Source organism: Loxodonta africana, chromosome 19, assembly GCF_030014295.1.
Source record: "Loxodonta africana isolate mLoxAfr1 chromosome 19, mLoxAfr1.hap2, whole genome shotgun sequence".
NCBI lineage: Eukaryota > Metazoa > Chordata > Mammalia > Proboscidea > Elephantidae > Loxodonta > Loxodonta africana.
In genome coordinates, this window is record NC_087360.1 from 58,983,887 (window position 1) to 59,011,270 (window position 27,384).

A 27,384-nucleotide genomic window follows, 5' to 3' on the forward strand; every position below is an offset into this window, starting at 1 on the left:
ATTCATAGATGCGATGAGACGCGAGAAATGGACAGGATTGGACTAGCTAAGGAGAGTCACAGGGCGTTCTGGAAAGCATGAGCGAGAACAGAGGTGAGAATAAGGCTGGAAGGTACCAGGACCAGATTCAGGTCCTGCTGGCTTTCATGAGTCCTTGTGAAGGACAAGACCCTGTGCAAAGTAGCCCTGTATCCCTGTATTTGCAATGTTACAGTGAGGTAGGAAACTCCCCATTTTACAGATGAGGAAATGGAAAGTTTCCGCAAGGACAGGGGCCTTGATTCATTCACCTCATGTATCTCAAACGCCTACAGGATGAGTAGATTAAAAAAAACAGTTGCCGTGCAATTGATTCTGACTCGTGGCAATCCCATGTGTGTCAGAGTAGAACTGTGCTCCGTAGGGCTTTCGATGGCTGATTTTTCAAAAGTAGATTGCCAGGCCTTTCTTCCAAGGAGCTTCTGGTTGGACTCGAATCACCACTCTTTTGGTTAGCAGCCAAGCGCATTAACTGCTTTCTACACCCAGAGGCTCCATAAGTAGCTTACCCAAAGCAAAATAGCTTGTAGGTGAGGGTGCAGGAATTCAAACCCAGAGGTTTAAATGCCAACTTTAGGGAGAAAACCAATCTGCCTAGAGCAGAGGCTTCATACTGGGGTGTAGCTAGAGAAAGGGGTGCCTAAGTCACAAGTGTGTGCAGTGGGCATAGGACCCCAAAGCCAGGCTAAAGAGTGTGGACTTACTCCATCTATTCTAAATAAAGATTCAAAGATCTCTCCCTGGATCTTGGGCCAACGAAAGGTGATGAAGGTAGGAAAATGCCTGTGCTCCCTTTTAGACTCTAAGAATGTCCTATCATGGAAAGGTTCGTGAATTAGTGTGCGGGAGTCATTTCTCCATTTGGCCACTTCGTTTCTGGCAATGAGACATTCCTGGGCCTTCTCAGCCCTGGCACAATACCCAGCTGGCCTGAGACCAGCACCTGTGGTCCAGGAGGTGAAAGGACAGGAGGGGCTTTTCTCTCCTCCTCAGGCACTTGGAGAATATGATGAAGACTCGCTTATCCCCAGCAGCCCCGCCACAGAGACCTCAGACAACATCAGCCCAGTGGCCAGCCCAGTCCACACAGGGTGAGTCCCCACCCAAGTGCAGGGAACACCTGGGACTCTGGGCCGCCCGTTCTCCCTGTCTCAGAGGGGCTGTGTAGAAGCCCAAAATGGAACTGTCTGTGCTCCTAGATTTTTGGTGAGCTTCATGGTTGACGCCCGGGGAGGCTCCATGAGAGGAAGTCGCCACAACGGCCTAAGGGTGGTGATCCCACCTCGGTCCTATCCTTCGCCCACGCGCATCACCTGCCGCCTGGTCAAGCCCCAGAAGCTGAGCACACCACCCCCACTGGCCGAGGCAGAGGGCCTGGCCAGCAGAATCATCATGCTGGGACCCACGGGGTTCCAGTTCTTGGGGTAAGAGGTTGCTCTTGCTGGGTGTGCGTGTACAAGATGTGTTCCTAACCGGTTCCTGCCCCGCAGTTCCCATTACTGCTGCCCCCACAGCAACCCCCAGAACCACCCAGCCTCAGGGCAGAGGGGGAGGCGAGCCCCGGAGCCCCTCTTATTCCTCTACCGTCCTGGACAGGGCAACAGAACTGGGAGCTTTAGTCCCCTCTCACTTCCATTTCCTAGATACACTAGAGAGTTCCTATCCTGGTGGAGCGCCATGCCCTCACATCTTGCTGTGACACGATAGGTAGAAATGGAGGGGAAGACAGGGTTGCTTGGGAGGCTCCCAAGAGGCTAATTATTTAAGCAATAAAAATAGTCTTCCTGCAAGGTCATTCCGCAGCAGCGCCCCGGAAAAAAGATTAATGGGCTTCAGAGGCCGACTCCTTCTCACCTTTTCTGCAGCAAACCGGGGTTCTCCTTGGACCTTTTTTACTCTTCAGGCAGGTCTCCACCAGGGGCCCTGCCTTCCCACCTCTGCCTGCTCTCCTTTCCCATCTCCATGTTTTCATCCACAATTTATAAAGCAGCCTGCAGAGTGCTTTCACCTTTTTAAATGTGATTCTCAAAACCGTCCTCCAAAGGTAATGGTATATCCCCATTTTATGGTCGAGGAAACTGAGGCTCAGAGAGGTTAGCTTACCTGTCTAACTGTGTCAGATGAGTTCCCGGTATCAAGGCCAAGGGCAGCCTTGTTGCCTGCGGGGCGGTAAGCAGACAGAGCTTCCTTTGTGAAATGAGGCTGAGCCCCTTCCTGGCATTCTGGAGCCTGATGGCAAGAGGAGCTGTGGAGCATCTCAGGCACCCAGACGCTGGCACGTTTCACTGTAGGGACCTGCCAGTGGGTAGGGCCCCCACTGTGGCTTCAGTGCCCCCTCCCTCCAGACAGGAGCCTGACTGCCCTGTCCCACCTCCTCTTCCCTCCCCCATCATTTGCTCTGTCCTACCCCCAGCCCCGTGTTTGTGGAGATCCCCCACTTCGCCTCCCATGGCCGTGGGGACCGAGAGCTGGTAGTTCTGAAGAGTGGAAATGGCTCCATGTGGAGGGACCATGAGAAGAAATACAGCGAAAGTGACCTGGATGAGCTCCTCAGAGGGACGGACGAAGGTGATGAGCCATGTGGATTCCGGGGCAGAGTGCTCCTCCTTCAGGAAGATGGGGTTTGAGGTTGCACTTTTGGGGTTGATTGTTGGGGTTGTCTGGAGACTGGGGGACCCTGAAAAGCTAGAAATGGCCCCATCTGGCCAAGCTCCAGGTGTCAAGGGCACCTGAGTGGGTGCTTGGCCCTTGCCTGCAGCCCTCAGCAGCTTTGGCTGACCTGGACCCAGGGGTTTGCCTCTCCAGGCCATCAGCCTCCCTCCCTACTTTTGGGTGCCAGGGGAGGGCAATACAGCCAGTCAAGGATGAGGAGGCTCTGGGGACACAGAGCGGGGCTGAGCCTGCACTCAGAGTGACCAGTGGGGGTGGGCATCGCTGTGTGATTACAGAGCTGGAGAGCCTGGAAGAGCTGGAGAAAAAGAGAATCTACCGTATCACCACCGACAGCTTCCCCTTGTACTTCATGATCGTGTCCCGGATCTACCAGGACTCCGATAGCATCACCCCTGAAGGGGGCTCTCTGAAGAGCAAGCTGGTCCCCCTGGTGCAGGCGACTTTTCCAGAAAATGCTGTCACCAAGAAAGTGACGCTGGCTTTGCAGGTGACACACCCCCCCGGGCCAGCTGGGACCCCCCCACTTGGAGCGCATGGAGGGTGGAAGGACTTACGGCCCTCAGGAAGACTGCTCCTTGTCCCCGTGATGTCCCACACTTCTGTCCTTAACTTCCCAGTGAGAGAGCTGGTCTTCCGGCTCAAAAGAAGAACGGGTGGGGGTAGAGATGAGGCAAGACGTTCCCTGTTAAGTGGCAAAAAGCCCTGGATAGCACATCACACCACATGGCCAGCTGTGCTCAGCGTAAGGGCGTACCATATCACTTCCTGGAGCAGACTGAGGCAGAGCAGAGGTGGTGATGTCCTGGCATTGGGAAGCAGCAGGGTGAAGGGGAGAAAGAGACCAGGGAGGAGAGCTAGGCAGTGACATCAGACCTCAGGCAGGCCCCGTGGCCAGCACAGTAAATAGATGTGGTGAGAGCTGCAACCAGGGACAAGAACAGTAGTAGAGGAGACCCCGAGAGGAGCCTCTGTCAGGTGAATAGACAGACCCCACTCCCCCCTTGGGGATGATGGTGCCTCCATCTCGTGTCTTGTCTGACAAGTTCCTCTCCTGCTCTGGAGCTGAGCATCCTACCTTTGACATTCCCCAGGCCCAGCCTGTACCCGATGAGCTAGTCACCAAACTCCTGGGCAACCAGGCCACCTTCAGCCCCATTGTCACCGTGGAACCGAGGCGCCGGAAATTCCACCGCCCCATAGGGCTTCGGATCCCGCTCCCTCCTTCATGGACAGACAACCCTCGGGACAGCGGAGAGGGGGATACCACCAGCCTGCGCCTGCTCTGCAGTGTTATTGGTGAGAGTACCGTCCTGCCTCCATCCTGTCTTCTCTGCAGCAGGGCTCCTTCCAGCAGGCACTGGGGCAGGGGAGGCAGGAGGGTGGGAAACCGCCATCTCCTCACTCTTGATTTCCTGTGGGGTGATGTGCTCTTGGAAGAGATGGAGGGATGATGCATCTGAGTAAAAGTCCACGGTCCCTGACCCTAAGGAGAAGGGGGTGCTGCAGATGGCAAGCAGGAGAAGGAGAAAGTGAGAGAATAAGGTGTGCTCAGAGCCATAGACCAAGCGAGCCTCAGCCAGATGTGCCCATCTGTGCCTTTGCACATTCAGTCCTTAGTGTTTACATGTGCACAGTCAGAAGATGACCCCTCGGCCCCATTTCTGTTCTTGTTGCAGGAGGAACAGATCAAGCCCAATGGGAAGATATAACAGGCACAACCAAGCTGGTGTACGCCAATGAGTGCGCCAACTTTACCACCAACGTCTCTGCCAGGTGAGATGCTGCCTAAGCCCAACCTGGTGCTCCCAAGTTCCAGATAGATTATGGGGGTCGGTGCTGCCCCCACAGGGTAGCTGTCTTCATGCCCCAACCTGCACACCCTGAGGTTCCTTCACTGCCCCTCTCCACTTAGAGGAAGCTTTATTGAACCCCAAGGAGTATTAGACTTACAGATAGATAGCTCCTGTCTGGGTAGAAGTGAAGCTCTCCATCAGGCCTTTAGGAATACGCTGTATAATTAAACGGGTCGCCATTAAGTCAATTTTGACTCGTGGCGACCCCATGTGTGTCAGAGTAGACCTGTGCTTCATCAGGTCTTTTGTGACTGAGTTTTCAGAAGCAGATTGCCAGGGCTTTTTCCAAGGTGCCTCTGGGTGGACTTGAACCTCCAACCTTGTGGTTAGCAGCCGAGTGTGTTAAGCTTTTGCACCACCCAGGGACCCCACTTTATAACGAGCCCTCCCTTTTTAGGTTCTGGCTGTCAGACTGTCCTCGGACTGCTGAGGCCGTAAACTTTGCTACTCTGCTGTACAAGGAGCTTACTGCAGTCCCCTATATGGCCAAGTTTGTCATCTTTGCCAAGATGAACGACTCCCGAGAAGGACGGCTGCGCTGCTACTGCATGACGGATGATAAAGTGGATAAGACCCTGGAGCAACACGAGAACTTTGTCGAGGTGGCCCGGAGCAGAGATATCGAGGTACTGCTCCTGGTCCCCTTTATTCCCGGGCACTCACAGACCCTCCTCGTTTCTCACATTGAGACAAAACCTCCGGAGCTAGGATAGCGGCACTCTTGGTGTACGTTGTGACCCAGTGTAGTCAGAAAACCTTAGCTCTGTAAAGGAGAGGGTTTCTAGGCTGTGTCTTTTTGATTCCCTTCTTGAGAAACATCCTGAAGAACCTTTGACAAAAGTGAGGAAAGTTAACATGTGTATCTGAGGGCAAGCAGCAGAGCCTCTGATTTGTGACAGTAAGGAGCTAACATTTGTTGAGCTCTTGGCTACCAGGGCTTTACTTGCTAAGCTCATTTAATTCTCATAACTGTGTACTTTTATTATCCCCAGTTTACAGATGAGGAAACTGAGGCCGAGAGAGGTAAAGTAACTTGCTCAAGGTCACACAAATAGTAAAAGGTAGAGAAAGGATTTGTCCAAGTAGTCTGACCCCAGAGTCCACACCTTTAACTGCTATGCTAGGGTTTTAACAGTGCTCAGATGGTGCAGCAGGGGAGAGGGCTCGACTATGGTGTGAATAAAGAAACGGGAACTAGATCTGAACCTATCACTGCTCCCAGGATACCTGAACATAAATTGTGTAATATGCCAGGACCGTTCTAGAACTATGGCCTCAGAGTCTATGCTGAGTCTTCTAAAGGAAGCACGGGACTGGAGCTCTGAGCCCCGAGCCCCGGTTTTCATCCTGTCTCAGGCACGAACTAGGCAAGGCACTTACTCTCTCTGGGCCTCAACTCCCTCAACTGTCAAATGAATTAATGATAACTTCTCAGCTGAAAGCATTATAGACGCATCTGGGATCATTAGTATAGGTGAGATTCAAATAGAACGTGGTCCTTCTAGCACGTCTCATAAATGAAAATTTGGGGGATGAACATAACAACCGATCCAGATTTTTAGAAGCCAAGTTCTGACATCCTAGGGATATATGGAGATCTTGCTTATTATGAGACCTTGTTAGGAAGGAAGCATGCCTCATTCGTCATAACCTTGAGGATAAAGCATCTTCCAAAACAAATAGTGGAATTTCTCAGAGCATGCCATCTGTGCCCTGGCTGTAGAAAGGGTGTATCTTGGGAAGGAAAAGGTCAAAGCTTAAAGGTAGGTTACCTGGGCATTTCTACCTGACGAGGTGTATTTGCGTTTCCCTTCCTACAGGTTTTGGAAGGAATGCCCCTCCATGTGGAACTCTTCGGGAACCTGGTACCAGTCAGAAAAGCTGCCCAGCAGCGCACCTTCTACTTCCAAGCCTTTCAGGAGAACTGTTTGGCCATACCTGTAAAGGTGCCAGCATCCCTTGCTGACCTCTTGTCTGGGTCTAGAAAGTTGGGGAGGCAGAAATCCCCAAACCAAGCAGCCTGGTGGCCTGTAAAACAGCTCCCTGAGCCTTTCTTTTGTGCGATTGAATTTAGGTGCGGGACAGCAGTCGAGAACCAGGAGGATCCCTGTCATTTCTGCGCAAGGCGATGAAGTATGAGGACACCCCACACATTCTCTGCCACTTGAACATCACCATGCCTCCCTGCACCAAGGTGAGCTGCCTGGCCCACCTGATGAGGACCCTCAGCCAGAGATGGGGTCCCCTAAGAACATCTCAAAACAGATACCAGGTTGAGCACTTCCAAAGGGCTTCTCCCCATTGAGAAGCTACATTTGAACGCCTCGAGGTACAGAGAGGCTCTTCGCTCACCTCTGGACATTTGTCTATGGCTTAGCAGAGAGAACTTGCCAGACCCATTATGCAAAGCTAAGTCAAGCTTTGGTCACGTGACCTGAAGAGCAACCCATGTATCAGAGGAGAACATGCATGTTCGCCTTGTGGGCCCTGAGCTCTCTAGGATGGGAAGGTTAGAAGGGGCCTTAAATACATCTTCTTTGGCTTCCCTCGTCTGAGGCCTCAGAGGCTTCAAAATAGGTCCTGAATTGCTCAAGGTTACCTGGCCATTTGGTAGCTTTTATCAAGCCTCTTTTCCATTGACTTGCTCATCTCCCCCAGGGTGCCAGGCCCTCAAAAGAAGGGAACCCTGGCGTCCTCAGCCCTGCAAACAACCAGTTTTTTGAGCTCAGCAAAAGACTCTTGACCAGGTATGTTCATTTATTGATACCTGTAAGAGTATCAGAGTCATCTCCTACACGAGGGACTTTGGAGTGATCATCGTGTCTCCATGTCTTTTTATCGTTGGTGTTTTGTTGCTGTCGTTTTTCTAATCATTAGCCTTCCATGCGAAACTAGAAAAGAAGCAAGGTTACATTCACACACTCATGACTCAGTTTCTCTTCTCTTTCTGAGGACCACAGTAAACTAACTTCTGTTTCAAAAGAGGCTCTCTTGGGCAAGCGTCCGGGGGCTGTTCCCCAGTGCCAAGGGTTAAGCCTCCTCACTGGGGCCAGTATCAGAATTGGGTCTTCTGAGAAGAAAGGAATCCAAATATTATCTGCTTCACCACTTATTAGCTCGGTGACCTTGGGAAATTTAGTTAACTTCTCAGTGCCTCAATTTTCTCATGGAGGAAATGGAAATAATAATAGTACCTACTTCATAGGTACTAAACAGGGCCTCGCACATGATAAGTGCTACAGAAGTTTGCCATTATTATTATTAATAAAACGTGAGCTTCAGCAATGTCTCTTTACTGCCACCTCTTTCCACACTTCTGCTTCTTTTTGTTGTGCATCCAAAGAAATGGAGCTACTGTTTGCCAGGGTCATCATTCCCTACCCCACAGAACGTGGGCTCAAATCCCCTTTCTTCAAGACCAGGGAATAGCCACAAAGCAAATCACCCTTTCTTTTTCTTTCTTCTGCAGGGGAGTGGAGCTGATGATAGGAGAAGGACGCTGACACCCCTGTCCTTGAGATACAGCATTCTCAGAGAATCACCACTGGGTATGAACCTCTTTGTGATGATACGTGCTCACTCTCTTTCCAAGAAAGTTGTGAATTAGATCACTTCCCCCTCCTGGCAAGGGTGCTAGATCTTGGGCAGTGCAAACAATTTGAGCTTGTCTACTTTTACTAACCCTAGTGGTGTAGTGGTTAAGTGCTATGGCTGCTAACCAAAAGGCCGGCAGTTCAAATCCACCAGGCACTCCTTGGAAACTCTATGGGGCAGTTATACTTTGTCCTATAGGATTGCCATGAGTTGGAATCGACTTGATGGCAATGGGTGGGTTTTACTAACCTAAAGGCTGGTGGTTCAAACCCACCCAGTGACACTGCAGAACAAAGGCCTGACAATCTGCTTCCGTAAAGATTATAGCCAAGAAAACCCTATGGAGCACAGTTCTACTCTGTAACACACAGGGTCAGCACAAATCAGAATCCACTAGATGGCAATGGGTTTTAGCATAAGGGTTCTGCCATTGTCGTGGATTTACTCAGCCCACTGTGGATACAGCATATAGAGCCTTTGACTGGGGTCCCACCTGGGCCTTACAGGTTTTGCAATCAATCCAGGGGTACACTGAGGTCCATTACATGACCTGTGCCCCACCAGCATCAAGTCTTCACACCTGTCAAGGCTGTGTCCTGCCAAGGCTACTATATGAAATCTCCTGCTTCTCCCCAGGTGACCTCAATGGGACAGATCAAGCAGACATGAAAATGGCTGTTATATCAGAGCACCTTGGCCTCAGCTGGGCAGGTGAGTGTGGGAATTTGGGCTGTTAAAGCACTTTGGCTGTTTCATGTGTCCCCTACCCTCACTCCCTCTTAATGAGCCACTGGTGAAAGCATTTCTTACCCTCTCTTCACCCCTCTGTTGTGGATCTGATCCATTATGGTCTTGGATAGGTCTGTTGCTCAAGCAGGCCCAGGGTGCCAATGGAAAGGGGATGCTCCCTCCTTTCTAGACTCTGCTTGGTTTTCCTTTGTGGGAGAGAAGCATCAACTTTTGATACTCTACGAGACCTTAGGGTTTGTCTAGTCCATCTCATTTTGCGGATGGGAAAACTGAGATGTGACCTTGTTGTGCAGCTAGTCAGTGACAGAGCCCGGGGAAGCAAGCATACAAACCACAACTACGTCTCTTGACTGCCTGGCCGCTGCTCCCACTTCTCTGTAAATTGCCTTGCCCCAAAGTCTGGCTTTGTGGAGATAGAGGAGGGAAGAAAAGAGAAAGTCAAAATTTTTCATTAAAATCTCCGGGTGTAGCTGAAGTCTACCAGAAGTCCCATCAACAATGGGGGTACATCTTATTTGAAGGGAGGCAAGTGGGCAAAATGAACGTAAAGGTCAAAATGCTCACAATGCTCAATCATTGACCCTATAAGCTAGTTCTCTCCCCCACTCCCTTTTTTTGCCTTTTTATAAGAATGGATGCCCTCCACTCAGGCACCCTGCAGACCACTTTAGACACATTCAGAAACCTTAGCAAAAACTTGCTGAAAGGCAGCATGACACATACTCAGAAGCTCAAAGACAGTTCATCCTTTAAACCATCTCTATTACTGCTTCTTAAGAGTCCCTGGGTAGTTAGATGATTAACACACTCGACTGCTAACCAAAAGGTTGCTGGTTCAAGTCCACCCAAGGCGGCTTGGAAGAAAAATCATTGACTTCTGAAGTCATTGAAAATAATGGAAAACCCTATGGTGCCCAGTACTATTCTGACATATGTGGGGTCGTCATGAGACGGGAGCAACTCAATGGCAACTGATTGTTGCTGCTTCTTGGGGGGTGTGTGTGTGTGTGTGTGTGTGTGTTGTACGTGCCTCTTCTGATTCTCCCTATCACTTTCCCTCTGATCGTCATCATCCTTGCAGTTAGACTCTGATGCTGTTTTCCCTTCTGAGGCACCTGTGAGATATAACAATAAAATAAGGAGGGCAGGGGAAGAGCTAAGATTCAATGTCATTACCTTGCATTTAGATGCTAATTTGTTATTTTCATTTTAAATGTAAATAATGCCTTTCCCTGAAGAAATGTAAATACAGAGACACAGAGTTACCTGAATGCATTCCCGTTATAATTGATTCTTGGGGGAAAGTGAGTGCCATCCTGTAGAAACATGAGTATAAACGGGATAAACAACACTGGAGTGGGAATTGGTGGGCTCTGTTCACTCCTGGCTCTCCTACTAACTTGTCCTGTGACCTTGGATGAATATCTAACCTTGCTCAGTCTCATCATCTCATATGTGAAGTAATAGAGAGAAAGAGCATTCATTCGTTCAATAGCTATTTATTAAGCACCCCACCCCCATCCCATTTTCTGGGGATGCAAAGATGTCAGTGATTGCATTTCGCTTATTATTTCTTGGTCAGAAGAAATATCAAATCCAAGGCAGAACTGTTCTCGAACTCCCCTTTCAACACCTCCACTCCACAACGGCTGGCTTGTGAGCTTGAACAGAGCTGGGTAGGGTCTCTGGCTTGGCTCACGTCTGATCTTGGTTCTTTGCTTTCAGAGTTGGCCCGGGAGCTGCAGTTCAGTGTGGACGACATCAACAGGATCCGCGTAGAAAATCCCAACTCCTTGCTGGAACAGAGTGCAGCCTTATTGAACTCCTGGGTCACCCGTGAAGGACAAGATGCAAATAGTCAGTACTCTTAAGCTGAGGAAGCCTTCTCTTTCCAAAGCATGTGCCAGGACCTACTCTTCACCAGTGGGGTTCTTCCTTCTAACTCCATTTGTCATGTTGGCCTTTTGGGAATCAATCAATATGTCTCTGTCTCTTTTTCTCACACATACACACACAGTCTTAGTTTCCTAGTGCTATGTAACAGAAATATTACTAGTGTGTGGCTTTAAAGAACAGAAATTTATTTTCTCACAATTCCGGAAGCTAGAAGTCCAAATTTAGAGTGTGGCTGTAGGGCTAGGTCCTTCTTTGTCTATTTCAGCTTCTGGTAGCTGGCAATCCTTGGTTCTTTAGTGATCTTCGCATAGCATCTATCTTACCCCGTTTGTGTTCATATATCTCTGTGTTTAGGCTGCTCTTTATATCACTCAGTAATGATTACGTTTAAGACACACCCTACACTGACATGGCCTCATTAACATAACAAAGAAAACCCTATTTCCAAGTGGGATTACATCCACAGGGTCAGGATTCCAACACATCTTTTTAGGAGACACAATTCAACCCAGAACACACACATACACACTATATGCGCACACACCTCAGGGTCACTAGGTCTTCTAGCCAATCGTACCAAGTTACCACAGAATCTTGGCCTCGACCTTTCTCCCACCCTTGGAATAAGGTAGAAATTGTACCAGGACCCCTAGATTACAGCATATATCCAGGGTGTGTGACTCTCATCTTTGAAGTCTTCCTGCTGAATTTCTCAAACAAATGGGTACTGTCCTCTCAGGATAGAGTATGGATGAGCCGAGTCCATCTGAAACAGTTCTCGTTCTTACAGGGGCATCTTTTTCTCCAACCTGGAGGAAAGATTTGTCTCTCATTATCTTTTCAGCTCCTCCCCAACCAAACTCCCATGCCCAAAAAACAGTAAAAGGAAATTGAGTATTCCATTTGCATCCCAAATCAACTGGCAAGGACCAAGCCTTTCAAAAGGACAGAATCCAATCCTTCTCACCCTCGTTTTCTTCTGGTACTGCTCTCAGATTACAGAAACAAGCTTTCTGTGCTTTAAAATTGGCCATTGTTAGCCTTGGGGAAAAAACCAGTTAAAGTGTTTCAAAAGAAAAATTCTCCCAAGAGGCATTTCATTTTGATTCTGACCAAGAAAGGGTTGCCTCCATCTTCTGAAAATATAAACCATCTCCTTTCTCACATCTTCCCCTCCTGGCCTAATGTTCAGAGCCCATGTAATATTTCCTTGCTGCCCTAGAAAATGGCAGTTCATTCACTAAGGGCCTGTTCTTGTCTGCTCCCTGGCAGTGGAGAATCTCTATACAGCCCTGAGGAACATTGACCGGAGCGAGATTGTGAACATGTTGGAGGGCCCTGGGAGACAATACCGCAGCCTGAGACCAGAGCGGCGGCACACCGACCAGGACTACTTCTTGTCACCCCCTCAGATGAATGGTGAGTGTCTTCTGGAATGAGGTGGGGGCAGAGCTGGGTCCTACCTTCCAGAAACCAGCCCTTGAAGTCTCCTTGACACGAGATTTTATCCCTTGATGTCATCTCTCCCGTTGGTGGGAGGTCTGTCAGCACCTAACTCCTAGGTGAGCAGAGGCCAGTGAAGGAGGCAGACTGCCTGTGGAGGTTGGTGTCCTCATCAGTGCCTGCGACCTCTGTAGTCATGTGAGAGAGGCTCTCTGACCATCAGCGACCAGGCTGGGATACCAATGGGGCCTGGTGTCACAGGGTAGAGCTTGACCCTGGAGGGCAATGGGCTAGACTCTTGCCCCTGTGTGTGTACGAACACTCTGTATAGCTCTGAACAAGGTGTGGGTCCTCTTGAGGCTTCAGTGTCCCCACCTGAAAAATAAAGAATTGCGACTATGTAATATCTCAGCTTTAAACACCCAGTGACTGAGAAAGAAAAGGCTTGGAGATTCTTGCCCAAGGCCTGATGTAGATTAACTGGATGGAGTTTTAAAAATCCTCTTGCGGCCACTTCTGTGAGGCTTAGAGGTTTACTTTTCTCTGAGTCCAGTCTCCTTCTCTTTCTCCCTTTTTTTGCTTTCCATCTCTTACCTCTCACTCTTTTTGATGTGGTTCAGCATGGCATGGATCCTCCAGTGTGACCTGGCCTGAGGATAAGAGGCCTAGGGAGACCCTGACCTCTACCCCCAGCCCCCTACTGCTGGTTCTTCTGGTTGAGGACAGCTCTCCTTGAAGTAGCAGTGGAAGTAGCTAGTCCTATGAAGGCGCTGGGGCTTGGGTGCTTCCCACTCCCTCCCCTTCATCTGCTTCCTCTCCTGGTCCTCGCTCTCTAACCAGTGGGTATAGACACAGAGCAGAGGCCTCACTTGAACATCAGTTCACTGTGGTGGGAAAAGCTTGGGTCTGGGAGTCAGGAGGCCTGGGTTCTTGTCCCTTCCCCCCACCCCCAATTCCCTGTGTGGCTGTTGTCGCTTTTAAAGTTAGGAGGTGGGATTTGATCCCCAAGATTCCGTAGGGAGCTTGAAAGAAAGTACTTTAATTCTGTGAAACATCTTCCTCTGAGGCCTAATATGTCACCCCGGACAGCTACATCATGACATTTATGCTCCAAAGTTCCCAATTTTAACAGGCTTCTCAGGCCATGCACACTTGCACTGTTGTCCAGTGCACCTGACCACCAACAGGCCGGAAGGAATGACAGTGATGAGTCCTAGGCAGGGCTGGGCACTGGGCCTCCTTCTGCTGGGAGACTCCCAGCCAGGTGGAGTCCGCACATGCTGAGCCCCTCACACTTCTCTCTCTCCTGTGTCCTGTGTCTCCTGAAACATGCCATTAAGTGCCCCTGGATGCAGGGCTCACCTTATGTCAGTCATTTCCTGTCTGCCCTCTCTTCTACCTCTGACCTCATCTCGACCTCTAGTTTGCTCATTCTCCTGTACTGCCTGTCTCCACTGTCTCCACCTCCGCCAGGTGTGAAGAGCTGTCAACCTCCAAGAGATGCATGTCATGAAAGACTCCTAACGCTTTTTCCCTACTCTGTCTCATGGCTGTGTCTGTGGGCATACATGTATGTGTGTGTATGCACAGGGGTCTGTTGTTGTGCCTCCTTGTCCTGGTTGTACACTGTGCACTGCTCACTTTTCAAATCCACCGTAAAGGGCTCCAAGACAGTGGTCCACACTCATGGACCCTTCCCTCAGATCACCTGGCTTGAACATTGCAGGAACTGCTAAGTAGGCCAATTCCCTTTCACAGAGAGAAACGGGAGGGCAGATGAGGAGTGCTACAAACTTCGGGAAACCCACATAACAGGACACTTCTCCTTCCCTACATGATAATTGGTCACTTGGTTTGGTTTTGTTTTATTTTGTTGTGGTGGTGGTGGTAAAATATATATAACAACATTTGCCACTTCAACCATTTTGATTGGGTTTTTTAATGACTCTGGTGCTGTTTCAGTAAAGTCAAATCAGCAAGTTTTTATTGAGCCTCAATTACGTACCTACAGGACAACATGCCATTAGAATTGCGTGAGTATAAACAAGGTAGTTACGTACCTACGCATTTATAGAAGTCTTTCATTGGACATAGGACTCACAGCTCCTCTCAGACCTAGAGACTATAGTGCATCAGCAGTGTTATACATACCTCTGTAGGGCTGTGTCTGTGTGTGCTCCAGGATGGGATGAGAAGTGCTGTGTTTCAGTCGGTCAGTTCATTTGACAAATTATTTTAACCTCTGGCTACATGCCAGGCACTGTTCTAGGCATGGGAAATCAGAAAGTTCTCACACAGCCAAAAAAAAAAAAAAAAAACGCTGCCTTCTTGAACATTCTATTAGAATAGCCAGACAATAGCATGATATGTAGGTGAATTATATAATGCGCTAACAGGTGATAGGTAGTGTGGAAAAACATAAACCCAGGTTAAGGTGATCAGGAGTGCTGGGATTGTAGGGATTAAATAGTATGTGCTGTGAGTGGATAGCAAAGACTTGAAGGAGATGAGGGAATGAGCTGTGTCAATATCTAGAGAAAGAGCATTCCTGACAGAGTACAGCCATTTCAATGGCCCTGATGCAGGGAGTACATCTGGCATGTTCACAGGACAGGCTGGAGCAGAGTGTGGGAGGTAGAAAGGGCAAGAAATAAGTCAGAAGGGCAGCAGGAGGCAGCTCCTGTAGATTATCATAATGACATTGAGTTTTATTAGTAGTGAGATGGAAAGCCATTGGAGGGTTTTGAGCAAAGGAGTGATATGATCTAGCTTAAGTTTTCAAAGGATTCCTCTCCCTGCTTCGTTGATTTTATATTGTCACAAATTGAACACTTCTATACTTCCTGGCTCCTCTGTCCAACCTCATCAGCCCTTCCTGAGCCCTCTTCTCAATCCAAGTGTCCCAACAGAGACAGGCTACATCCCAATGTGCACCCCACCCACAACCCAGAGCTGACACTCGTAAATAGATGCCCAACTTGGCCAGCTCTGCCTTTCTAGGCACCAGAATTGGCTTCTGTGGGTTTTCTTGCCCTCTTTCCTGTCCCAGGAAGACCATCCCACACCTGGGTGCCCTTCTGGTCTGGAAAGGAGGAGGCAGGAAGAATCATAGGTATAAGGGTCAGGAAATAGCATCCCCTTGCAACATGTCTGACTTTCTCCTGGGGAAGGTCACGTGATGACATGTCCTGGTGCCAGCCGAGCCCTTCTAGACTGATGGTCACAGTCATCACCTTGGCTCATTTGTGCTGTACCTCATTTCTCTGCTTGTCAAAACCTCGTTAATGAAGCCACAGGGACTAGGGGCAGTAATTAGTTGCTCCGTGTTCCTGTGGGTCTAAGAAAAGCAGGTGGTGTCAGGGAACTAGAAACCTTAGATCTGTTTTCCTTCCCTAGTGACTCCTCTTGCCAAATACACCTGGATTGGCCAGAGCAGAGGGGAGTTTAAATCAAAAAGCCAGTTTGCTTCTCCTACATGGGAGAGAACTACCCTGGGAGCCTTGAAATAAATGTGAAGAAAAAAATTGCCTATAAAGCAAAAAAATATATTGCAAGTCCCTGAAAATAAAACAGAACAGATTTCTCACATAAAAGAAAAGATGAACATTGCATATCCACGCTATTCAGCTCCATTTGATTTGACAAAAGAATTGGACACATATTAATGTCTACTTGGAAATAAAATGTGTTTTAGCTATATCAGCTCACAATGAATAAGACTACTGAAGTGTGGTTCCTGTCTGAGGCCAGGTTGTCTGTCCACTCCTTGTCTAGCTTGCTACTGACATTAAACAGAAAAGGACAGTCATCACATCTGAATTAGTAGAGTCAGGTTGATGACCTGAGGTGAGGAGAGACCTGGCGAGGCAGACTTAGCGAAGCTGTAAGAGGAGGACGAACTGTTTGACTGTGCTCTTCACCAAAGCAATATGTATAGTTGCCTTTTACCTGATTTCCACAAAATGGAGCTCCAGGCTAGACTGAGGGACAGACTAGTGACCCAGGTGTGTCAGGGCCTCATGGGACTAATAGTTGGGGCACTTATAAAACCCAACCTAGTAGAGCTTATTATGGTGCCTAGCAAACGTTGCTCACAAAGACGTGTTTGGGCCTTAGTGAGCATTGCTCCAGTATAATAGTAGCCCCCACCAGCACCAAGGTTTTGGTCACTTAGAGCCCCAGATCCAAGCTTGTGTGGGTGTGGATGGATGTGTGGGGTCCTCTGGAAACTCACAGGGAACATCCATGAATGCAATCTAAATATTGTTACCAGGGCAGGGGCTCCAGGGTGAACATAAGCAAGGAAGTCCTGGGTCGGTATGTGTGTGCTCACGCCACGGACACATTTTTATCTGGATGAAATGTCGCTAAAGTGAACACCATGGTAGTTATGAAGTGGAAAAGTCTCAAAGGATACCCAAGAATGAGCCTCAGATCTTCCTTGGCCAGCAGAGCTGGCCAGGATGGGGGCGACAGGGTCTGGATATACCCTCCTGCTTGCAGTGACCAAAAATGAGCAAAATACATGAAACAGCAGTTTCAACACATTGGGCACCAGACAGAAAAAAATAAGGATTCATGCAAAAGAAGATTAGTGAACGGGACAGCATAGTAATATAAACTCTCCAAAATTAATAAAGAGAGAAAATAAAATAATAAAAAACTGTGAGCTATAGGACACTTTCAAGTGACCTAATATATGTGACAGTATAGTCCCCAAAGGAAGGGGGGCAGAAAAGATATTTGAAGAAATAATGGCCATATTTTTTCTAAATTTGATGAAAACTGTAAATACACAGATCAAAGAATTACAACAGATCTTATGCACAGGAAACATAAAACAGCTACACCAAAATGCATCATAAACAAACTGCTCAAAAGCAGTGATAAAGAGAAACTCTTAAAAGCAACCAGGGTAGGGGGCAATATGTACAAAGGAATGCAGATAAGGATGACATTATATTTCTCATTAGTAGACTGCATCTTTAAAGAAGAAAAGAGCAACCTCTCTAACATTACCTAGAATTCTATACCCAGCAAAAATAACATTCAGAAATAAAGACAACCATGGAAGATGTCCTAAAAATTAATTAATTTAAAAGATGTCCTAAAAATTAATTAATTTAAAAGCTGAAAGAATTTATCACCAGGAGACACATGCTACAGGCAATGTATTTAAAAAAGTTCTTCAGGCCAAAGGCAAATGATACCAGACAGAAATCTTAAAAAAAAAAAAAAAAGACAGAAATATAGATCGACATAAATGAACGAACAGTGCCAGAAATGTTAACTGTGGGAGTAAATATATAAGATTTATTTTCTCATTATTTAAATATCTTTAAAAAAGATAACTAAACAAAAATAATAACAATGAAATATTGGGTTTACAACATATGTAAAAGTAAAATTATGACACCAATAGCACAAAAGTTGGGAGGGAGAAATGGAAGTATAGTATCATAAGGTTCTTATGTGCAAGTAGTACAATATCACTTCAAGGTAGAGGTAAAGATTTATACTATAAACCCTAAAGCCACCACCAAAATAATAAAATATTATTAAATATAAATGATCTAAATACCCCAATTGAAAGGCAGGGATAGTCATACTGGATACAAAATAAAGGCCTGACTGTATGCTACCTACAAGAAATGCCTTCAAATATAAAGACACAAATAGCTTAAAAGTAAAATGATTGGAAGAGATAAAAGTTGCTAATACCAATCAAAAGAAAGTTGGAAAGTCTATATTAATATCAGAAAAAGTAGATTTCAGAACAAAGAATATTACCAAGGATAAAGAAAGCAATTTCATAATAATAAATTGGTAAGCTCATCAAAAGAACATTGTTGTTGTTGTTAAGTGCCATCAAGTTGGTTCTGACTTACAGCAACCCTATGTACAAAAAAAAAAAAAAAGTACAACGGAAGCAAATATCATCCGGTCCTGCTCCAGCCTCACAATGGTTGCGATGTTTGAGCTCATTGTTGCAACCGCTGTGACAATCCATCTCATTGAGGGTCTTCCTCTTTTTCACTGTCCCTCTGCTTTACCAAGCATGATGTCCTTCTCCAGGGACTGGTCCCACTTGAAAGCATGTCCAAAGTATATGAAATGAAGTCTCACCATCCTCACTTCTAAGGAGCATTCTGGCTGTACTTCTTCTAAAACAGCTTTGTTCGTTCTTCTGGCAGGCCATGGTATATTCAATATTCTTCACCAACATAGCAATCCTAAATGTAAACATTTAGGATTATTTAAAAAAAAAAAAAAATGAAACTGATAGAACTGCAAGTAGAAATAGACAAAAATACAGTTATAGTGGGAGATTTCAATACCCCTCTCTCAATAATTGATAGAACAAGTAGAAAAATCACTAAGCATGTAGAAGATTTGAACACTATCATCCAACTTGATCTAACTGGTGTTTGTAGAACATTATAGTAACAGCAGAATGCACATTTCTTTTTAATTGCACCTGGAACATATACCACAATAGACCATGTTCTAGATCGTAAAACAAGTCTCAATAAATTTGAAAGAATCCAAGTCATACAAAATATGTTCTCAGGTCACAGTGTAATTAAATTAGAAACTAATAACAGATACACGGAAAATCCCAAATATTTGAAAACTAAATGATGCCCATATAAATAAACCATGAATCAAAGAAGAAATTAACGGGAAATTAGAAAGTATTTTTTCCTGAATGAAAATTAGAGTACAAGGTATCAAAATTTGTGGGATGCCACTAACACAGTACTTAGGGAGAAATTTAAGGCATTAAACGTCTACATTAGAAAAGAAAGTTCTCAAGTCAATGACCTCAGCTTCCACCCTAAGAAATGAAAAGGACAGAAAATTAAACCCAAGTAAGTAGAAGAAATTAAATAATAAGAATTAGAGTGAAAATTAGGAGCCTAGGTGGTGCAAGCAGTTTGCAATTGTCTGCTAACTGAAAGGTTGGTGGTTCAAACCTACCCAGAAGCTCCACGGAAGAAACACATGGTGAACTGCTCCCAAGAAGATCACAGCCAGGGAAATCCTATGGAGCAGTTCTACTCAGTAACATGGGGCCTCCGTGAGTCAGGGGCTGACTCGGTGGCAGCTGTCATAACCATATCTAGTGCTGCTAGAACGGAAATACCACAAGTGGATGGTTTTAACAAAGAGAAGTTTATTGTCTCACGGTCCAGTAGGCTAGAAGTCCGAATTCAGGGCGCCGGCTCCAGGGGAAGGCTTTCTCTCTCTGTCGGCTTTGGAGAAAGGTCCTTGTCATCAGCCTTCCTTTGATCTGGGAGCATCTCAGTGCAGGAACCTCAGGTCTAAAGGGCACGCTCTGCTCCTGGCACTGCTATCTTGGTGGTATGAGGCACCCCCTCACATCTCTCTGCTCCACTGGCTTAAGGCTCTATCTAATCTTGTAGATCCCAACAATATGACTGCTGCTAATCCATCTCCTTACATCATAGTGATAGGATTTAGGACACATAGGGAAATCACATCAGATGATAAAATGGTAGACAATCATACAAGGGAGTCATGACCTAGCCAAGCTGACAGGTATTTTGGAGGCACACAATTCAATTCATGACAGCAGCTAACAACAAAAGAAGAGAAATCCCAGGTTCCTAGGTGACACAAATGGTTTGTGCCCAACTCTTGAACTAAAGGCTGGTGGTTCAAACCGACCCAGGGATACCACAGAAGAAAAGACTTGGTGATCTGCTTCCGTTGAGATTACAACCAAGAAAACCCATGGAACGGTTCTGGTATGTAACACATGGGGTTACTATGAGTTGGACAATTCCAACTTGACGGCAACCAGAAACAACAATAAAGCAGAAATCAAAGACAATGAAAACAGAAGAGCACTGGAGAAAATCAATGAAATCAAAAGCTGGTTCTTTGAAAAGATCAAAAAAATTGATAAGCTGACAGCCAGACTGATCAGGGGAAAAAAAACCTAAAAATTACCAATATCAGGAACAAGAGATGTAGCATCACTGTGGATTCTACAGGTAGTGAAAAGGTGATAAGGGAATATTATGACAATTTTGTGCTGATAAATTAAAAAGCGTAGATGAAACCGACAAATTCTTTGAAAGACACAAACTATCAAAGCTAATTAGGAAGAAACAGATCACCTGAATAGCCCTGTATTTATTAAAGAAATTGAATTTGTTGTTAAAAACATTCTTAGAAAAAAACTCCAGGCCCACATGGCTTCACTGGTGATTTCTACCAAACATTTAAGGAAGAAATAACTCGTTTAGAAAATTGAAAAGGAGATATCACTTCCCAACTCATTCTATGAAACCAGGATTACCCTGACATAGAAAACAAAGACATTACAAGAAAAGACAACTATAAATCAATATCCCTTATGAACATATATGAAAAAAAATATAAATTTTAGCGAGTTGAATCCAACAATATATAGAAAGGGTAATTATACCGTGACCAAGTGGGATTTATACAATGAATACAAGAGTGGTTTAATAATCTTTAATCAATCTAATTCACCATATAACAAACTAAAAAGAAAAACCATATAATCATTGCAAAAGCTGTAGAAGGAGTATTCAACAAAACCCAACCTTCCATTCCTAGTGAAAACTGTCGGCAAAGTCAGAATATAAAGGAGCTCAACCTGATAAAGGGCATCTTCAAAAAATCTAAAGCTAACATCATACTTAGTGGTGAAAGGCTGAATGGTTTCCCTCTAAGTTCAGTAACAAGACAAAGATGTCTATTCTCACCACTTCTGTTCAACATTGTGTTAGAGTTATACCCAGTACAATAAGGCAAGTAAGAGAAATAAAAGACTACCAAATTGTAAAGGAAGAAGTAAAGCTGTCTGCCTTCACAGATGACATGATTACCCATGTAGAAAATCCAATGGAACCTATCAAAAAAAAAAAAAAAAAAAGACTAATAAATTGAGTTTGGCAAGGTTACAGGATACAATTTCAATATATAAAAATCAATTGGTAATCAAAATTTTAAAAAAGTACCATTTACAATGGCATTGAAAAAATCGAAATACATGGAGATAATCTGACAAAATGTGAAAAACCTGTATATTGGAAACTATAAATCCTTGCCAAGAGAAATTAAAGACCTAAATAAACGTAGATATATATCTTATTAATGGATCAGAAGACTCGATATTGTTAAGATGTCAGTTCTCCTTAAAATGATCTATAGATGGACCTAGGATAGCCAAAATAACTTTGAAAAAGAAGAAAAACAGTTGGAGGACTCACGCTAACTGACTTCAAGATTTATTACAACACTACAGTAATCAGTATAACCTAGTATTGGCACACAGATAGATAAACCAGTGGAACAGAATAGAGACTCCTGAAATAGACCCATACATATAAGGACAACTGATTTTCAACAAAGGTACAAAGTCAATCCATTGGAGAAACGACAATCTTTCAACAGAGTGCTAGAACAATTGGATATTCATATGCAACAATGAACTTGGATTCATACATCACATGATATGCAATTTTAACTCAAAATAGATCATATATTGAATGTAAAACCTAAAGCTATAAAACTTCTAAGACCTTGGGAAAGGCAAAGATGTCTTAGATACAACAACAATCCATCAAAGAACAAATTGATGAATTATATATACTTCATCAAAATTTAAAATGAAAAGATAAGCTACACAGTGGGAGAAAATATTGACAAATAATAATCTGATAAAGGACTTTTATCCAGAATATATAAAGAGCTTTCAACACTCAATAATAAGAAAACAACCCAATTTAAGAAATGGGCAAAAGATTTGAACAGAACCTTACCCCAGAAGATATACAGGTGGCAAATGAGCACATGAAAAGGTACTCAACATTATTAGTCCTTAAGGAAATGCAAATTAAAACTATAAGCAGATACTACTACACACCTATTAAAATTAAAAAGGCTAACCACACCAAGTGCTGATGAGGATGGGGAGGAACTGGAACTTCCATATACTGCTAATGGGAGTGCACAACCACTTTGGAAAACACCTTGATAAAAAGATAAGCACATACCTTCCACAGGATCCAGCCATGCAACTTCCAGGTATTTACCAAGAGAAAAGAAAACAAACTCCCATACTGACTAGCAGCTTTATTTGTAATAGTCCAAAACTGGAAGCAACCCAAATGTCCATTAGCAGATGAATAGATAAACCAACTGTGGTATATCACACAGCTCGGCAGTGAGGAAGGATAAACTATTGATACACGTAACAACGTGAATGAAGCTCAAAAATTCATGAGGCTGAGTGAAAGAGGCCGGACAAAAAAGAGCACATACTGTATGATTCCATTCATAGAAAATTCTAGGAAATGCTGATTCATGTATAGTGACAAAAGGCAGGTCAGTTGTTGCCTGAGAATGGGGTGGAGCACAAGGCAGGGGGTGGGGAGTGGGGGGGGGTGGAGATTACAGAGAAGAACGAGGAAACCTTTGTGGGGCCGGTCATGGATGTCCCCTATCTTCATTGTGGTGATGCTTTCATGGGTGCATACATATGTTAGAACTTAGCAAACGATGCACTTTAAATATTGTATTTATTGTCAGTCAATTACACCTCAATAAAGCCATTTTAAAAGGAAATTAGTGGTAAAACCTAGTGGAAGATCACTCTTACTAGCTGTATGACGTTAAGTAAGTTGCCAAACCTCTAGTTTCCTTACCTATAAAGTAGGAATATTACCTCCCTCACAGGGTTGTTTTCGTTCTGTTGTACATAGGGTCGCTATGAGTCGGAACTGACTTAATGGCCCCTAACAACAACATGGGGTTGTTGTGGCAATTAAAAATGACAAAATGTTAAATATGTTTTGTGCAAAGTAGATGCTTGGTAAATTACAGCAATAATATTATTTGCAAGAATAAAAATAAGAAACACAAGAATCACTCCGCTCTAAAATGTTCTGTTCACATGTCTCTGGAAGGGTTTCTATGGGGGATTTGAGGATCCTTGCCCCTGGTTTTCCAGTTCCCCAGAAGGCCACAGTTTAACATACAATGACTTGGAGTTATTATCACTGTAAGATTCAACTCGTCCGTGTCTCCTACTCTCTCACCTTCTGCCAAAGGTTAACCTTCACCACCCATCACACAGCCTTACCCCCCAAACCACCCGACCACCCGTCTCTCCCTCCTTCCCTATTTTGGGTCCTGGAACCACTTAGACTGATAGAGATTGGTCAGGAAGAAAACTCTTCTGGAAAGATTGAGAGAGAACATGTATGTCAAGCACATAGCTTGGCGCCTGGCACACTGAACACATACGTAAATGTTAGCAGTTGTGATTATACTCAGTGTGGGTGAGGTCCTTACGTCTGGCTCTTGGGTCACCCTCACACAACTGGAGAGCTCCCCAGTGATCACTGGGGCCAGTGGATTCCCAATCCTGTTTTAAGCAAGTGGGAGAAAAAAGTAGACATCATCCCTGCCCCCAAAGAGTTTACGATTACGTGAAACAATTGTTTCAATAAGTAATTGGGGAAAGACTTCATGTGAAAGAACCTGTGTGTGTGTGTGTGTGTGTGTGTGTGTGTGAGAGAGAGAGACCCCTTTAGCACAGTGCCTGGCACGTAGTCAGAACTCAATTAATGTTTTTGGTTGAACCAGTGAGTGAGTGAGGATAAATGATAGGACTGTCAAAAGTAGAGAAGAGAGCATAAGGAAAGGAAGTTTTGGCAATAAGAAAAAGATCACTTTGCTAGAATAAAGGCTTAGCCCCCGAATAGTTGGAAATACAATCGGATGTGGGATGGGGTGAGTTTGAATGGCAGAATGAAGAGTTGGACAGTGGGCCTCTCTGGGGGACAGGAAGGTCCCAACAGACTCAGCAGTGGGCAGTCCCACTCATGCCCAGTGTCCTCCTTTGGCTCTGCTCAGTCTTCAGCAGTTATAGGCACACACCTGCTCCCTGGTTCCCCAGACAAGCTGAGCTGAAGGGAGAATCTTGTCTTCTAGTCCCTTCTCCCACCCACGTGTTTAGACACCCAGTCTGAAGAGAAGTCAGAGGCTCTCTTTCCTGGTAGCGAGGACCCCCACTCCTGGCTAGAGGAGAGCTAGGGAGCCCCCTGACAGAATATTGCCCATTCCACATTCATACAAGCTCCCGCCTACCTGCCATGTACATGCCACTCACTCAGTTTCTTAGTTTGTTAGTTTCTTTCTGAGCACCAGAGAGCCACTAATAAAGCCAGCCAGAAAACTCTCATGCTCGAGCCAGTCAGCAGAGAGCAAACATGTTAACGGACTGTGGTGACTACAGGGCCATGCACTTGGGGGCTGCCATTGGCCGGCTCCCATCCCCCCAGGTCATTGAAGACCTGGAGCTGGGATGACTAGCTCAGGGCTTGAGGGCAGAATATTGAAGCAGCAGCAGATATACCTAGCACCTCATGGTGCCCCTCTGACCTTGCCCCCTCTTTTGAACCCTTACAACCCTCATCTGTGCCACTTTAGATGGTTCAGAGTTTCTGGGACCAATACACAGCTTGAGGAACAATTACTTCATCCCAAACCAGAAGCCCATTTCCCATTTGACCACCGCACTGAGGTCTGTGGATGTTCAGCGTACCCCCGTTAGACCCCTGCAAGGCAGCCTGGTTACTGACCCTGGTTTTGGATGCAGTGGTTCCTCCCTTTAGGGAACATTTCCGACAGAGCCCCTAAGGACTGTGAGGTTCTGAGCAAAGAGAGACCAACAGTTTTTTTCTGCACAACCATCAAGAAGTAGGGCTTTCGTATGATATGAGACAGATTGGACCACAAGTCCTTTGGAAAAATGCTTCTTTATCTAGTGCCCTGGGCTGAATAAGAAAGAATTCCAATCTCTTCTGTTTGCCATCCAGCAAAACAGCCCTCCTCTCCCCCACTCCCTGGCTGCCACCACCCCCCGCCCCCAACTCAGAGCCGTGTTTCTCTTGCTTTGGCGCCCCAGGCAGCAGCCACAAGGCCTGAGGGTTGGAACCTGAGCTCGGAAAGCCACCCCCACCCCGGCCCCGAATGTGCATGCGGATCTATGGCTGCGCCTGTGTGTGTGTGCGTGCACGCGAGTCTACTTGCACGTAAGCGTGTGTGACAAAAATCGCTTCTGGAGCATGTTGCCCTCTGTCTGCCCATCCAGGTTACGCCTCGCTGCAGGACGAGCTGCCGTCCCCCACCTCCCTGCACTACGTGCTTCCCTCTCCGCTGCGTGCAGACCAGGACTGGAACGAGGTGGCCGTCCTAGACGCCATCCCCCTGGCGCCCACGGAGCATGACACCATTCTGGAGATGTCTGACATGCAGGTGTGGTCTGCGGACCTCACACCCTCCCTGGTCACTGCTGAGGACTCCTCTCTGGAGTACAGCAAGGCCGAGGACTCTGATGCCACGGGCCACGAGTGGAAGTTGGAGAGAGCGCTCTCTGAGGAACCGCAGGGCCTCGAGCTGGGCTCTCTGGACCTTGTGGAGGACGACACAGTGGATTCAGATGCCACAAATGGCCTTATTGATTTGCTTGACCAGGAGGAAGGTCAGAGGTCAGAAGAGAAGCTGCCAGGTTCTGAGAGGCAGGATGACCCAACAGGTGCAGGGCAGGACTCAGAGAATGAAGTGTCTCTTGTTTCAGGCGAGCAGAGTGTGCAAGCCCGAATCACAGAGTCTCCCACCGTGAGTCAGATGATGGAGAAGAGCCAGGACAGGTAAGGGCTTTGCTGTGTGGGTGTCACTTTAGTCTTCCTGGGCTTCGGGTAACAGTGTGTCTGGCAATGAGTGTGATAGAATTCTTAGGGGCTGCTGCCACCTCTGACCCTGAGTCCTAAATGCCCTTGAGCAAATAAATTCAATATGGCACCAGCTAGGAGCCCTGGTGGTTAAGCACTCAGCTACTAACTGAAAGGTCAGTGGTTTGAACCCACCAGCCAGCCACTCTGTGGGAGAAAGATGTGGCAGTTTGCCTTGGTAAAGATTTACAGCCTTGGAAACCCTCTGGGGCAGCTCTGTAGGGTTGCTATGAGTTGGAATTGACTCGACAGCATACAACATGGTATCAGCTTGCCTGTGAAGCCACCCAGCCCTCACTTAGACTTCTGTAATATCAGGGTGGAACTGTACCCTGCAAGGGCCAGTCCTTTCCCAGGACACTCCCCTGGTTGTGGCCAGCTGAGGCAGTTGAGAGGCTGAGGGACCAGGGGAGAGGGTACTTAGGAGAGATAATAAAGCTTGGTGAGATCATAGCTCTCAAATGTGGCTGGAGCTAGAATAGCTATCATTATCGTGGTTTATTGTTTAGGGCCATATTTAGAAGCCTAGAAGCAGCAGGACCCAGAGAAGTTATTCACATGTGGTCAACCAGCCTGTGTGTGATGGAGCTGATGGTAGGTAGGGTGTTCTTTCTATTATCGCCCTTTCACAGAGAGAGACTGATAGGCTGGTATAGGGCAGGGTGGGGCTTTCGACTGTTATGAAATGGTCATTCCTCAGGGTAACTCTCTCACCTTAGCTTCTGGTGATGAGGAGGAACGGCACTATGTGGTAACAGCAAACAGTGTTGGCAGTTTGGGCAGAGGGCTTTATGCACCTCTGCAGACCCTGAGAGTCCTCAGGCTGAGGACTGTTCTCTCTCTGTCCACGTGTGGACACCTACCACAAACCCAGCACTGTGCTGAGTGTGGAGGAGGGCGCAGAGGTCAGGAGTCCTTTGCAGTCTGGAGAGAGAGAGAAGATAGACATGTGGACAGGTATCACTTTGGTCTTCCTGGGCTCTTACATGGGGTGAGTGACAGAGGCCCTTTCCTCCATATCGCTTTGCTTCCTACATTTTCTCTAAACAAGGAGATCGCTCACCTGCTCCCAGAAGGCTGTGGCCACCCAAGGAACTGAAGCCTGGCCAGGCTGTAGGAAAAATGTTCTCGTTTCCTCTTCCTGTCCTATTTGCTCCTCAGGCCCATTCTAAGGCCCAGACTGGTCAGGCCATTCCCCAGGATCCTTACAGGGTGACCCAGGTACCATCTGTAAACCCATTGCCATCAAGTCAATTCCAACTCATAGCGACCCTAAAGGACAGAGTAGAACTGCCCCATAGAGTTTTCAAGGAGCACCTGGTGGATTTGAACTGCCA

General features: G+C 46.3%; 1 protein-coding gene across 1 annotated transcript in view; it reads left to right on the forward strand.

Moving 5' to 3' along the window:
* ANK1 (ankyrin 1) overlaps positions 1-27,384 on the forward strand; it is a 164,180-nt gene that overhangs the window by 115,829 nt on the left and 20,967 nt on the right. Inside the window, exons 25-38 of the mRNA XM_064272784.1 lie at positions 1,033-1,130; positions 1,239-1,463; positions 2,453-2,607; positions 2,988-3,199; positions 3,804-4,008; positions 4,389-4,485; positions 4,963-5,191; positions 6,386-6,511; positions 6,640-6,759; positions 8,035-8,113; positions 8,796-8,870; positions 10,635-10,766; positions 12,078-12,224; positions 25,408-25,966. Of these exons, the coding sequence (XP_064128854.1) occupies positions 1,033-1,130; positions 1,239-1,463; positions 2,453-2,607; positions 2,988-3,199; positions 3,804-4,008; positions 4,389-4,485; positions 4,963-5,191; positions 6,386-6,511; positions 6,640-6,759; positions 8,035-8,113; positions 8,796-8,870; positions 10,635-10,766; positions 12,078-12,224; positions 25,408-25,966 (2,459 nt within the window). The remainder of the gene's footprint in view (positions 1-1,032; positions 1,131-1,238; positions 1,464-2,452; positions 2,608-2,987; positions 3,200-3,803; positions 4,009-4,388; positions 4,486-4,962; positions 5,192-6,385; positions 6,512-6,639; positions 6,760-8,034; positions 8,114-8,795; positions 8,871-10,634; positions 10,767-12,077; positions 12,225-25,407; positions 25,967-27,384) is intronic.